The 15,349-nt window shown below is 42.5% G+C and overlaps 1 protein-coding gene across 1 annotated transcript in view; it reads left to right on the forward strand.

Annotated features, from left to right (window-relative positions):
- Window positions 1–1,719: 1,719 nt before the first annotated feature.
- The window catches only part of galnt9 (polypeptide N-acetylgalactosaminyltransferase 9), an 88,667-nt gene continuing 75,037 nt past the window's right edge, over window positions 1,720–15,349 (forward strand). Inside the window, exons 1-2 of the mRNA XM_071482151.1 lie at window positions 1,720–2,748; window positions 14,260–14,440. Of these exons, the coding sequence (XP_071338252.1) occupies window positions 2,508–2,748; window positions 14,260–14,440 (422 nt within the window). The 5' untranslated portion in view covers window positions 1,720–2,507. The remainder of the gene's footprint in view (window positions 2,749–14,259; window positions 14,441–15,349) is intronic.

Here is a 15,349-nt window from a genome sequence, read left to right on the forward strand (position 1 = left end):
GGTGCTGAATGCAGACAACAGCAGAGACGTCTTCAGAGAGTCTTAGGGGAGCGTAGAGGGCAGTGATACTGTAGCTGCTGCATAAGCAGCTGTGCTGAGGCCTGCGTGGTGGTTGAGGTGGCTGTAACAGTGATTTCCCCACAGTCTGCCTGTTTCTGCAGACCTTATATCAAATCAGCACCTTTTATAATGGGACTCATGTGCAGCAGGAATCCTCATTAAAAACTGCAAACAAAGCCAGTTATTTGAAATGTACTTGTCATACAGAGCTGTGAAGCACGAGAGCTGCAGGACTGGAAAGGAAGCACATGGGCTGCTATCATTAAAACACAAAGGGGTGATGATAGGAAGTGCAGTGTATCATCACAACCCAGAGAATAGTACCATCACAGCGGATGTGTGGATGATTCCATATAATTTTTTCCCCTTTTAAACACAGCAGAACCACATTTGAACACATTTTGTGAAGTAAATGACCCTTTGAATCTCTCAGTGCTCTTGTGCGTGTTAAGTTTGTGTCTTGATAGAAGTGATGAGGTGGTGCTCTTTGAAGAGCTCGCTCAACGCCACAGTGTACCTCTCTTCTCCAACGCTGTATCTCCAAGAGGATTAAAAATAAAAGCTCTTGAATCTGCTCTCAGAGAACTGGAATTGTTTTCATCCTGAAGGAGTTTACCATCCCGACGTTTAAGGGGTATGAGAATACTTACAAGACCACGTTCTCATCCCTCCTCTGACAAAGAAGTGTCTGTAAAGCTTTTTTTACAGTTACAGTGTTTTATAGTTATAGTGAAGCAGCAAACAAACTGAGGAGTATAAATCTGAGATTCTCTGGTGGGTGTGAAGTGCTTTGGGCAGCCTGCTCCATGTCTGGGTTTGCTCAATCAAGTAAAAGTACAGTGAGACTAAATCTCTTTGTACGTGATTTACTTCAGTCATAATTTATTTGGAGCTGGAGATGAGGAGCAGGAGGGAGGTTGTGAGGAGGAGCTGGCTGCTGATGGTTACAACCTTTACTGGTCTGAACAACCCATGTTCTTGAAGATCTAAGCAATTAGCTGCTGTAACTGCATTGCAGTTCGCAGAGATCAACAGTGTGGGCTGCAATGTGAGGTGGATTTTCTGCTGAGAAAAGTTGATCTTCTGCTCTGAAGGTGGTTGTACTAGAAACAGGCCTATAGCTAAATGAATGCCACCTCTCTTCCCAGGAGCTTTAATTATAAATAGTTTATTTATTCAGAGCAGGATGATGTTCGCTCAAACCTGATGGAGTTGAAACTCTGGCCAAGCATGTGATTCGTTACATGATGACTCCTCTCCTGAGGTTGACCATGCATGTGTGCAGGGGCAGTTACGTAACATGCAAATGAAAACCTACATCTATACAGGATAGATATGGATGTTAAGCACTAAAGCTTTAAGTTGCAGTGACATCAGAGGTGAGAGCGTTAAGTGTTAACCTTCGCGTTACGGATCAGACAGCGAAAATCTGTCTTCCCATTTTCACAGCTCACTTACTGAGGCGGGGAGAAGGCTGTTACACCAAGTGGAAGTATTTACAGCTTTCACGGCCGAGCCGTGTATCTTATCCTGCGAGCCCAGCTCCTGAATATTCATGATTGTGCCTCTAAACGTCAGGACGCAGCGGCGGCTCTTCCTCCCGTAAACGGAGAGGCTGGGAGGAGAGACAGCATGCCAGAGCCCGGACACATCTCCCCCACAGACACCGAGCCTCGGCATCGTTTGACAACATCTGCTCTCAACTCCTCCTGCCCTGCACCGCCGACAGAGGAGACAACGATGGACTGACGGAGCACAAACAGAGACAGAGGGAGACAGAGAGAGGGAGAAACGCCGCCTTGTTTTTGAAGCATGCACATATTCTCTGGACATAAGCTCCTCTGGTTCATGTTTGCAGAGCGGGACGGATCGAGTGACCACAACGCCTCTGAGGGAAGAGATGCCACGGCGGAGCAGTGGTATGAGGAGGATGCTTCGACACGGGTGGTTATTGCGGTGCGTCTCCTGTAAGATGGACGAGACATACTGGGGCTGAGGAACTGGCGACTTCTCACGTTGCGGATGAGAGATGTTTTGCAACTGCTGTAGGCTGTCCGAGAGGATGAATGCTTTCTGTGGCGTCATTTCTCGCCTGTAATATGTAGCTCACCGGACGGCGGAGCGTGTGCAGCTGTTCCCCGGCTTGTGAAGCCCAGTAAAAGCGTCGGTTACAGACTGGAGCCGAGCGCATCGGCCGCCAGCAACCTCTCCCACCTTGAACTTTCGTGTGACGAGTGCGATGCCCCGCTACCGAGTGAGCGCAGCCTCCTGAGCTGTCCGCGGTGCTGAACGGATCGGTCGGCTCCTCGGGTCTCCACGGGTTGAAACCTTCTCTCCACGGAGCAGAAAATCCGCCTCCCTGCAACACACAGCAAGGTGACAGAGCAGGCCACCACACATGGACAGCTGCTGGGCTTGACTGAGTCAGCCAGACAATATTCTCTTTCATGGCTGTGGCACGCAAAATCAAAACTTTGCTGACCGTCAACATTTTAGTGTTTGTGGGGATTATCCTGTTCTCGGTGTACTGCAGGATCCAGGACCGATCCGAGGAGCTCATCCAGTTAGGGCGTATTTCTGACCAGAGGCTGCGAGCCAGGAATGGCAAAGTTTCCAACTTGGTGGACAGACAGTCTATTCTCCAGAGGCTGGAGAGGCTGGAGGATGTGGTCTACAATCAGTTAAACGGTAGGACACGGCTTCAAACTCTTTCTAATGTAAACACTGGAAAAAAATCTGTGACTTGCCGGTTATGAAATCATCATCAACATAAAGCAAAATGACCATTGCAAAGAAAATATTTTTTTAAATCCACCCTTTTGGAATGGAGCAATATTTAGTAATAATATGCAAAATACAAAATGTGCATAGGATTTACTTATCTGAGTCTTTCTGTGCACATGACCCATGACTCATGCATATTTTTCCTGACAATGTGTAGCCTCATTTCTGGGAAAAGCAGCTTCTTTTTGCACATGAAACCATGTGAGTGGTCTGCAGCCTCCAATGCACCAACCCTGCTTGTTAAGAGGCAAATGAAGCAGGGTGATGTATTACAGTGCAATAGTACTTGTGTGGCTACAGACTTTACTGGGCTGTTACTTTAACAGTCTATCAGACTGTGGCGCCTTTAACCCATAATTGACTTGTTGTAAACTTCACATAAACTTATGGTTTGAGTATTGATGTGTGTTAGTTCTGCATAGGATCCCACGGACAGGAAGTCTAACAGGAAGTCTCTATCAGCTGCTCCTGTCATTTCACTGAAGGCACCGCTGGTGAAACATATCAGATTTAACAAGCTGTTTGAGTTTTGGAGGAGAGTCTAATGTCATGGCTCCATAACTGAATGACAGAATTATATTTCATTACATGGCCATTAATCTGCGGGGCAGAGTTTTGGTTTTCTCAGCACAGCAGCAACCATCTTTAAAATCAAGTTACATTCAGTAAGACTCTGTCTTACTCATGGTCATATTCTCCTGTGGGAAATCCACATAATCACAACTGCTGTTAAAGGTACAATCTGGTATTTATTTGGCATTTGTTCACATAGATGTTTGACAACACTGAACTGGAAACAGAACATGACATATTCCATGGTTGTAATTTACCATTAGGAAAATAAAGGCCTTCATTCCATCAGTCTTTAATAATTTCAGTGATGCAAACATCACAATTCATTTTAAAATCACAAAAAGCACCATGCTCCCATGCTGTTTACACATAAATATAGGCTATATGATCATTATATTAGCAGGCAGCATTAGTGGTGAGTCAGTGGGCTTAAAGCTGATGTTTAAATGAATGACAATTAGGGATGCAACATATAATTATTTTTATTATCGATCAAGCTGCTTTTATGCTCAGTTAATTGTGATAGATGCCCGTCACAGTCTCCCAGAGCCCAAAACCAAAAAATATATTATTTACTATTATACATGATGAGGAAAATCTACAAATCCTCACATTTGCAAATCCACACATGATTTTGCAACAGCTCTTTACAAAGAACTTCTACTGTACACTATTCTCAGCTACTAATGTAAAGGTTTAGAGGTCCAATAACATCGTCTTTCTTGTAAGTTAGTCAAATAAAAAAAAAAAAGAGGAGCAATCAATTTATGTAACATAAGATAGTAATCCACTGCTGACTGCCTTCTCACTGTGAAATAGCAGTAGTTTGTCTTGCTCGCAGGATATCAAGGCTAAGTGGCATCACAAGTAGCTCCAGTTTTCTCATACTGTCGTGGCTGCTTTGGGGACGGACTTCAAGGCAATATCAGCTGCGTTGTATGAGAATAAGTTACATCGGAAATGCTTTACTACATCACAGCACATATGGAATAAAACTCCTCGCCTGCTGCCAGTTCAAATCCAAATACCCAGCCCCTCACACCTCTCCACGGAAGCTGAACCATCTTGCTCCCAAGCCAGACAATGAGAAATCAGCATCGTTGTTCCATTATATATCATGCTGAAATGTTACTGCTTAGCAAAGTGTTGCAGATGGATTTGTAATCCATCAGTAAAGTCAATTTCTATTTACTAGCTTACTGTTCTCTCCTGGGGAATGGTGACTTTATCATTCTGTAAATTGCAGGCTGCTGTAGCTGCAGATGAAGAGGGAGTGTGAGGAAGGGGGGCTGTGCAGGAGGAGGTCTTTTCTGCTTGTGTTGTTGGTCATCAGTAGAGGTCACAGATATCTTTATACTCCTCTACCCTGACGACAGTTTTCCTCCTTGAAAGCCGCTGAAACTTGGAGTTCCAGAGCACACGAAACAAAAATAGAAAATATATTTCACAGCTGAAGACAGAGTATCTTATTTCAAATTCCTGTAATGTTAGAAAGGCTCAGAAAACAGTGGCTTTATGGTCCACTTGACTGTTTTCCCAGCAGTCAGTAGTTAAGGACGTTTCACAGCTTCATGGCCCCAAAACAGCGTGGCTGTGGATTTTTTGCTGCATGATCTTGTTATTATGCCCGAGCTTCAGCAGCTATGTGAGGGTCACTCTGTCACTTTGAGTTATGCTTGGCATCTGGAGTCCAGCCAGCAGGCATTGCCTCTCAAAAAGTACAATGCATCCTTTCAGTCACTCAGCTTTATACAGAGACAATGCAACTTAGTCATTCAACCCCATACAGTATTACTGCTGTGGGACAGAAACACACTGTGTCCACAAAATTTTTGTAGTAATGAAAGGAAACTCTACCATCACCGTCATTTGTCAGATTATACAATGGGACTGTTCCAGCTGCAAATGTGTATGAATTTTATCACTTTGTCTCATGTTCATTTTCATTCCAAGTTTCAGTGGTTGTTTGGTAGCGAACATCATATCAGCTTCATAAATTATTCTCAACAGTGACTACTCTATGCAGCACCGTTAAGTGCAAGTAGCTGGGACACGATTTGCAGTTCTTTCACAAGTGGAGAGAGTAACAGTGGCTTGTGGGCTGAAGAGAGGAATAAGCTACAGCTTAACAAACTAAGTGCAAAGCTGGCACAGTTTCTTGGCCCACAAAGCTGTTTAGGAATATATTATGGTGAAGATGGTGCATTTGGTGTCAGAATATGACAGAGAATTTGAAATCACAATTCACAAACAATAACTACAGGCGTGAATCTCTTTCTATACAATTTAAGTTCGAAACATAAAAAGGAATCAGTTGCAGTTGCGTAATTCTTCTTGACAGAGGCAATGAGTACCCACGAGTGCACACAGGCTGGAAACGTTCGCTGGCTGTCACAATCCCTCAATGATTTGTCTTGAGCTCTTTAATGGCATACTTAATCATATCCTCATATCCCAGGTCACTGCCCCCTTTTCTAAATCGTGCACAGACCACAAATTGTATTCTATGGCCACTGGGAATAACTATGGTGAGAGGAGGACTCTGTGCACCAATAACTATCACCATGTCCGGCAGCGATATGAAGTAATTGCCCATTCCCTCTGTTGTTTATTGCCTACCAATGTCCTGCCATGGGAGCTAAAGCAAGGTCCAATTAGATCTGAAGGACATAAACAAGTGGGAGAATTTGTCTTTTATTTGTCTGATGGATTGTCACTGGACTCCCAACAAGAAAACAACGTTCAAGCTTTATCAGCAGCCCATTCTGCCCAGAAATGAGCAACCAGAGAGTTATCAGCAGCACTGCTGTGCTGTTGATGCCACTGTCTTTGGATAATCAGATGAGAGGTTTTAAGCTTGTTAACCAGCTTATGAAGCAGCGTTTTGACCTTAAGTACTGCATTAGACCCAGCAAATATCTCCCTGCCTGTACTTACCTGCTGAAGCCCTGTGAGTCCGACCAGCCAGTATGAACCGTAAACACAAATAAGAGTAGCTGCCATTATTTAGGAAAGATAGAAATGCATATTTTAACATTAGAGTTTGACTGATAATGATTTTGAAGGCCAATGCTGATATTTTCATTTTGAACCAAGTTGTAGATATGCGTCATAATATATTAATATTCAATTAGTGCAGAGAAAACACTATTAAAGAATTACTTCACTGCTTCCTAAATCCTGATGCCCTCCATTACTGTTGCCACGTCTTTCAGGCTTTCTCTTCATGCATGGTACAGTCATAGTGGCAGCAGGTTATTACTGTATTAGTATTGACACATTGGGTCCTTGATTTCAGACAGGTAAGACGAGAGCAGGCTGATTATTTCTGGCCAACAACCCTCGATTTTGCTCGCATAAATGACAACTGTCGCCGGTAGCAAATGCTCCAAAAAGAAGCTTCTTTGAAAAACAGATGAGCAAGTGAGTGTGCTGCTGTTCAGTTCACCCGTCTGACCACTGCTGGATGTGTCACTGTTCGAGATGGGCTGTTGTCCCACAGCTCACGGTCCCGCTGAGGCTCTTGTCATCAGCCATGTGTGTCACTCCCGGTCTTCTCCTGGTGCGTAGGTGCTGATGGGATGGCAGCCTCACAGGCCCAGCTGCAGCACCAGATATGCTTCTTATCTGTAATGCTCAATTATGGCAAAGAAACCATCGCTGTTTATATGCTAAGCCTGGTGGAGCAAAGACTTGATGAGAAATGAGAAATGTCACACTCTCTCTCTCCTCCACACTGACACACACTTGATGCTTTGACTGTATATGGGTGATACACATCACAGTGTGCCTGCATGTTGTTATTGTGGAGTGTGTAATGGCGGCGGCGGCAGGGACACAACATCACAGCATGGTAAAGCCTGATGATATAAAATATATTCCAATAATGATATGTAGATTAGGCTCTGGTCGACAAAACAGATAAAAATCAATTCTGCTGAGCCTTTAGGAATGAAGATAATGAATTCAGCGGCTCACCTGACGATCAGCATGCAGCCACAGACAAAAACGACAATTTCAGATGGAGCAAGCGTTCGCTTTATTTACACTGTTGGCCTAGAGTCATGCAGGGATTACATTGCCATCATTTAATGATGGCATCCGATGAAGGATTGCATAGAGGCTGGACAATTACTGATGTAAATATATGTTCGTGGTGTCGGCGCATGTTGATTGTTTATCAAACACAAATTTGTGCAGAATTTCTTTTTCTCTGCTTAATTGACCTGTCCCCACATTGACATAACTGAGCTTAGAAATAATATGAAAGGAGCTGCTTATGACAGGATCTTGCAACAGATTCAGACTTCAGATTCAGACTTCGATAAGAAAACTAATCCAGGTGCATAGAGAGATAGTATTTAGTGCTGCATGACTTTTTATGGTACAGATTTTCCAAAATGTAAACAAATAAAAATAAGTAAGTTTGTTATTTACATTTACTCATGATCCAATATTAAAGCCTGGCACTGAGTCAACAGAAAAACAAGCTGCAGTTAGGGATCATCTTTAAAGCACAAGACAGCGTCTCAGATGTTGTTTGTGCTTTCAGTAGCAGTGGTAGTAATTTTTCATCCCGGACACTGCAGTCCATCTTTAGTTTGTCCTGGCTCCCTCCCATCCCACGCACAAGCTCCTTTTTTTTTTTTTTTTTTTAACATCAAGCATTATGGCAATGAGCAATGAAAACAGCAGTGGTCACATTGTTTAATTAAGTGTGATGTTTCTGCCGTTATTTTGTGTCTGTAAACAGCTAAACTCACACATTTGAAGAGTTTAAATAGAAAAACAACATGACATAGAAAAGGGAGGCAGTAGATAATTGCGGTATAAATAACAACATTAAATACAGTAGGTAGCTTGTTTTGTTTTTTTGTTTTTTTTTTTACCTCTAATTACTTATATCAGACTGAAAATGCTTTTTGTTCACTGGTAATAAAGACAAAACATATGTGAGTGTGATTTTGGTGTGGCGGTCCAGTAATCCAGTCAATAATCACAGAGAGTGGGTGAGTCTGTTACAAACAGGCAGGGAGAGTTGTACTGAGACTATTAACAGGGTCTGATATAGGTTCATTTTTACATAATGTCTCTTAAACCCATGACAAATGTTATATGAAAAACAAATGAAAAAAGCTTGATAAGTGGTAAAAGAAGAATGCACTGCCTCCGCTCTTTATGCAGTTCATGCCCATGATGCTCTATACTTGGTGCTCTATATTTGGTGCTCTTGCATTGTCAAGCGAGCTCTTGTACGACTTAAATTTCTCAAAAAGACAACATTCCATTGTTTACAGATAATTTAGGGGTCTAGTGCTACCAATTTCCAAATCAGAGTGGGATCCTCCTGACATGCCTTCTGTTGTGATGAGTGGCAGTGCTAGAATTACTGCAGCTCTTCTCCCAGTTTTCAATATTTCATAGATTTGTTTTGGTCTTTGAACACTTTAAACCTCTCTAGAACGAGTTATTTTCCTCTTCTCGAAGAGATCTCTGAATCCCCCAACCCTCCCCTCACCATCAATATTTAGTACTCCACTGCATCACTTTGGACACGCATAAATCCACTCTTGCTCTTAAATCATTCATTAAAAAGGGGGTCATCTTTGAATTTGAGACTCTATCTTATAAAGGCCAAATCAAGCACATTCTGTGGGTTGTTGTATAATTTAGAGCTGTTATGGGTTTTATGTGTCATGTCAGAGGGATTTGGACAAATGGATTGCGAGGAGCGAGCGCAGAGACAGATGTATACTTGGACACAATGAGATTTAAATTGGCACCTTACGTTGCAAGGATCCACATCCAGCTGAGGCTTTGGACGGGGATAAAGCCTGAGTGGAGGAAGCAGATGTTGGGTTGTAATTGCTTTGTAGTGAGATGATGATGAAAGTGTTGCTGTGCTGTTTGGAGTGTTAACTCACAGTGGAAATGGTGAGCGGAAGGATACCTCACAGGAAACACAGGGAAACACGACAGATCTGATATTTGTTTTAGTTTATAAAGCAACATTCATTGTGTCTTTGCATTTGTCTTGTTGCAGCACTACAGGGAGCAGTGTGTGCTCCCTGTAGTGCAATCATTGTCATCTTTTTTTGACCAGAACATAACAGCCCACTTGCTGGATGCTTTTATACAAAGCGCTTCACATGATCATGTGTACATACATTTTTAACTTGTGCATTCGACATAGGAAAAGTGCTCTTTGTCCTTACAGAGACAGTGCAGTGCCTTACCCACAGATTTGCACGGTCGAATTCTTCCTTTCAAGAAATGTATTAAAAGCCTCTGTCCTTTTTTTGTAAGCGATTTTTTCATGGATAAAAAAAAAATGTTGGAGCATTTGGGTTTTGATATTGATAGATTTAAGCATATTAAATTTTTTTTTGTTTGACTTTCTGCTTTCTTCCAAACAAATTTCACAAGAAGTGGAGATGAAATGGAGAAAATGTAAAAGATGAGGAGCAATTTAACTACCTCAAATTACAAGCCAGGCATTATTGACACAGGTTTTTATCAGCAGCTGCATAATGTCAGAACCCTGCAGAAGATCCCTGAGACTTTACAGTTAACGGCTATAAACAGCATCAGTTTGCAGCAGCACTGTTTTAAGGTCAGAAATAAAAACTCTTCATCATGAAATTTTTCTACTTTTCTGGAGTCTTTGAACTTACATTGACAGACAGCAGTGGATCAGATTTTCAGGCCTGAGAGTATCCATTGCTCATCCCATAATGGAATTTCCCTCACTTAGACGGAGGAAGAGAAAGGCGGTGGGAAATGGGAAAATAACACAGTGACCAGAAAACAAAGCTGGCAGGCATTGTCCTGCTTCCAAGACTCATGGAGAGACAGAGAGGCCCTCCAGACCCGAGTCTCCAGCTCTGGAGGGTATCTATATTATTGTGTGACACAGGCCGCTGTGCCAGATGGCTAGTCCATGACGTGAACCCCACCCATACTTGTCAAAATGCCACCACACTGGCTGGTGCAGGGCATGCTAAATCCCTCTCATGGGAGAAGCCAGTTTGAAACCATTCAGCTCCAATTACAAATCTTCAGTAGCACCCGAGGATTTGAGGCCATCCAAATATGGTGATTACGCCGCAGTTCCTGGAGGGGTGAAGCTGAGAGCTGAGCTCTTCATTGGTATGCGCTGTTTACTTACTGTCTGTGTGTCCATCTGTTGATATGGTGAACAGACGCAGCTCGATTTTTCTGTGGAGGCCACACTGAAAGCTTGGCTGGAATAACAATCATCTGACATTACCCTGCAGTTTCATGGTAGTTTAAATAGTCAAATAAGACTCAAGGCTGGCAGTGACTGATACGAAGAAAGCTGACAACATACTCTTACTCTCAAACTTAAACTTTGAGAGACTGCACTAAAGTCGTTAGGGCAGGGGTGGTCAGAAAAGCAGCGGGTTCATGTATTTTGTCTATTTGCTGAAGGGAGGGTCTTTAATTTTTCTATACCCCAGATATACATTTTATTTATTCCTTTACTTGCAAGATATCCTACAAAAACACTGAACAGTTTGCCAAAATAATAATCTTAAAAACAAGACATGGATCATATAGGTTTGTTTTACCATCTACAGAGGACAACAGTTATGTGGATCTTTATCATAAGTTGGAACTGAACATTATTTCTCAGCAGTCGCCTTCTCTGTGCTCTGCATCACCACAGCACAGCTACAATAAAATTAAACGTACAGTTTCATACAGAGTTTAGCTGTAACATTGTGCTTTTTCAGCACAAGCCCACCTGCTCTACTCAAGGATGTGGAAATACTACAGTGCGGAAAGCCCTCAGCAGCCACAGAGCTGCCGCCTGTGCCTCATTCCTTTATTCATTAATGGTGGTTATGAAGGAGCTATTCATTTAGAGCTGGAGTGCTCACTAAACAAAATATACCATTAATGTTTAGCATTGTTTTGGAAATTACTAATACCCCTTTTCCACCTAACTGGTTCCAGGGCTGGTTCAGAGCTAGAGCCAGACTTAGCACCAGTTCTTTGGTTTTCCACAGACAAAGCACCGGTTCCTGGCTCTCAAAACCGGTGCTAGGCAAGCACCAACTCCTTGCTGGGCCAGTAGAAAGAACCACGTTACATTGGGGGCTTCTGGCTTACGTCAGCGAGCGGGGGCGGGATTATTGACCGTCTTCTCGAGCGTGATCGCTGTTCGTTGTATAATCGTCGAGCAGTATTTACTTGCTGGATCGCCAAATTTTGCTCCCCAAGAAAGGCTCGAAAAGCCAACAGCTAGTGACAGAGCTCAGGGCAGAGGTCAGGGGATGTTTTTTTTTTTTTTTTTTACTCCGCCCGGGCCCGGTATTATTATTTTTTAATAACGCAGGTTAAAATACGGGATATTTACGGGAAAATACTAGTACGGGAGGACGGCAGGAAAAAAGGGTAAAATACGGGACTTTCCCGGCCAAAACGGGATACTTGACAGGTATGACCGCAACGTAGTCCTCCATCTTTGTTGTGGTGATTGAATTTGGCGCTTGTTCTATTGAGGAAATGACGTGACGCATACATATACATTGACGCGATGACGTGGCTCTCTGGCTGGCACCTGCCTGTGGAAAAGCAAACCGGTTCGCAGTTGAACCAACCACGAACCAGCTCTAGCACCAGCACTAGCACCAGCCCTGGAACCAGTTTGGTGGAAAAGGGGTATAATTGTACTCTAAATGTTTGATTTGCTCTATTTAAAATGATTCTTCCATGAACACACTAAGCGACAGGTGAAACCAAATTTTTTTAATTATTATTATTTTTTCTTTTTTTAAGTCAAACATAAGTTCACACCCCTCCCTATACCAATAGTTTTTGCACGGTCCCTTAGAGGTTTGAATCGGTGAATCAGGTTTTTCATTTCAGGCTTTTTCATTTTTGACACCACTCGCCATTTTTCTCCTTCCTCTTTTTGAAAGTGTCTCTGTCACAGTACCAAACTGACAGTCCGTTCAATCAAAGTCATGAGCCATTTTAATGACAGCAGAGGGGTATTTGAAGTCCGACACATTAAATCCTGTGCTGGATTGAGTTATGTTAGACCAAAGAAGCCTAACATGATGGGGCTGACCAAGAACCAGCCCTCATTAAGCATTAAGCACACAGACAGGCATTCTGGCTGCTCTTCACGGACTCTTTGTGGGATAAAACATGCACAGTTTGAACTCCCTCTTCATGGTGACCGTGGTGCTACACTGCTTCTACAATGCTTCTATAATTAGACTTTCAGAGCCATTAGGGACTCAGTGTAACATCTGGTTGCTCTTTGTTGGACTAAAGGTCTCAGTAAACACCAGTGAGTCTTAAATGCTCTAAACCAAATTAACTCCAACTACACAGCAGTGGTGCAGTATGATCATTTTTGTCAGAACTGAGTAAGTAAAAATCATGTTTCAAACCAAATCAGCATGTGTTTTTTATTCTGTCTCTGGATAACGCAGAAATAAATGTACCCTTATATGCAAAGAGGCTCAACATTGGTCTGTTTTCTTCCAATATTTTGTGACATAAATACTTCAGGTAATTTTGCAGGTATTCTCGTTGATTTCCCCCTTTTCAAATTATTGATTCACTCTCTTTTATGTTTTGAAAAAATAACATTTTGTATTTTCATCCCAATGCCTAATAAATGGGTTGAAAATTTCCTATGGAAATTCTTAGGGATCTGGTGTATACTGTATTTACTATGGGCCACATTCCATCTGTCCTAAGCATCATCACTTCACAGCACCATATGAACAAACACTGTGACTGTGACTAACAACACTGGCAGCAGTCACTATTCATGACAACACCACACCTTTGAAATACCACCGTTGGCTGAAAACTGTATTTTTTTTTCCTAACAAAAAATACAATATAGAATACCACAGTGAACCCTGTAGAAAGCTCATGTCGCTAGCAATAATTAAAAAAAACATATTGCAGGTGACAGACTGGAAGTGGTGAGATGGGGTGTAGGAAGCTTGCACTAATATAATATACAGCACCTCAGGCACCTCATGGAGGGGGCGATGCACCCTACTGTACTTCCTGCTCTTTACCCTTATTTATAACTACCTAAAATTTGCCTGCTAGCTAGCAGTACTATAAATGCACTGTACCTGTAAGCCAAGTGGCATAATTTTAGAATGACAGACTTGTCTGATCATTATAAACTAACGCGGTTGAAACCTGACACGTGGATTTGGAAGCAAAATGTTTTTTTTATTCTCTTTATCAAATGAAAAAAAGCTCAAAGATTGAAAGACTCACTGCTGGAGTGTCGCTCCCAATAAAATGATTGCTATCTACCTTTTAACACATTCATTTGATTTGATGACTTCACAGTGTTATGCATTATTAAAATGTCAATCATAGACTTATATTTGTCATCCTCAAAGTGTAAATATCCCAAGCATTCAGAAATCAGGTATAATCATAATCATAATCCCTCTTTTTCTTTCAGGCCTGATTCTGGATGTGAATTACAGCTGTGCACTATCTCTCTGCTCTCTGTTGGCCCTTGTACCACTGTGTCTCCTTGCTTCTGCTCTGCTCCGCTTATCTGTGTGACGTCTGTGTCCATGTGGGTGTTTTGCAGCTTTTTCATTGACAGACAGTGTAATGATGCCCTATGGATGAGCCCCGCTGGGTGTCTGAGCTGCCATACACCAGTTTCCTCACACTGCTACAGAATGTCAATCAGCTTCCCCTCTGCATGGCCTCTCTTCTCACCTGTCTCTTCCTGTTCTTTGTGCGAGCGTCTCTGCCTCTAGACATGGCCGTGTACATCTGTCTGACTGTCTTTCTGTTCTGTAATTTTCTCGGCAGGTTTGGCGAAGCCCATGGGGCTGGTGGAAGGACCCGGAGGCCTTGGCCAGGGGGGAGCTGCTGCCACTCTTGGGGAGGACAGTCATGATGCTGAGGGGAAGTACGAGGAGTATGGCTACAATGCTCAGCTCAGTGATCGCATCTCCCTGGACAGGAGCATCCCTGACTACAGGCCTAAAAAGTATGTCCACCTCCTGTTTCTTTTCATTTTTTGTCATGTACTTTCTATTTCTACCTACAGCTCTACACCTCTTTTCCCCCTGGCAGGGTTTTATGATGTTAGAGAGAGGTGTAACTGAAAGGTTCGCCAGTTTAATCCCTGCAGCAGTTGATTGTTTTTATTTTCATGAGGGACACAATGTACAGGACATCGTGCCAGGAAACTTGCATTTTCATCATCTTTTTTTCTTCTTCTTCCTCTTCTTTCTGTTGGGATTTTGGTGAATCTCCAGAACATTTGCTGTGGGAAAACTAGAAGCATAGTTGCAGTAAAAGGTGTGTCAGAAATGATCGGATGTGCTGTTAAGTTGTGCTGTTGAGGATCACAGGATATTTACAAGAACTTCCTGCAAGCTCAGATCAGGTCAGAAGTGCATTGCACAGTCATTCTTTTTAACTGTTTTTGCAAATTCATGAAGTCTGCACAGATTCATTCCCACAGCTCACCAATTAATTTCCTTAAGGAGAAATATTTATGTCTAAATGCAGCAGTGGTGTGAATGGTTGTAATCCAGAAAGAAGTGTCAGGATGCTCTAAGTGAGACTTGTTCTGCAGATGTCAGGGACAGGTTGGTGTTTGGACATCTTCAGACCAATGCAACATGGTACCCAAATGAGCTTTCCACTTGAATTTAATTTTATTCTAGGTGCTGTATATTTTCAAGACTTCTTATGCAAAACATTGAATCTAGTAGCTGCTGTATAGTGATGGTGATGGGATGTATGGGATGTCACATGGATCAAAAACTGCCTCGCACTGGTTTCCATATTGAACATGAAAATGCAAATGTCACCCTTGTAAATTTAATGTCTTCCAGCAGGAGACATTCCTGTACACCTAGTTCTTTATGATGTTCATTTTGCACTGGCT

Source organism: Trachinotus anak, unplaced genomic scaffold, assembly GCF_046630095.1.
Source record: "Trachinotus anak isolate AG129_WGS33_773 ecotype Australia unplaced genomic scaffold, CSIRO_AGI_Tana_v1 ptg000008l, whole genome shotgun sequence".
NCBI classification, from domain to species: Eukaryota; Metazoa; Chordata; class Actinopteri; order Carangiformes; family Carangidae; genus Trachinotus; species Trachinotus anak.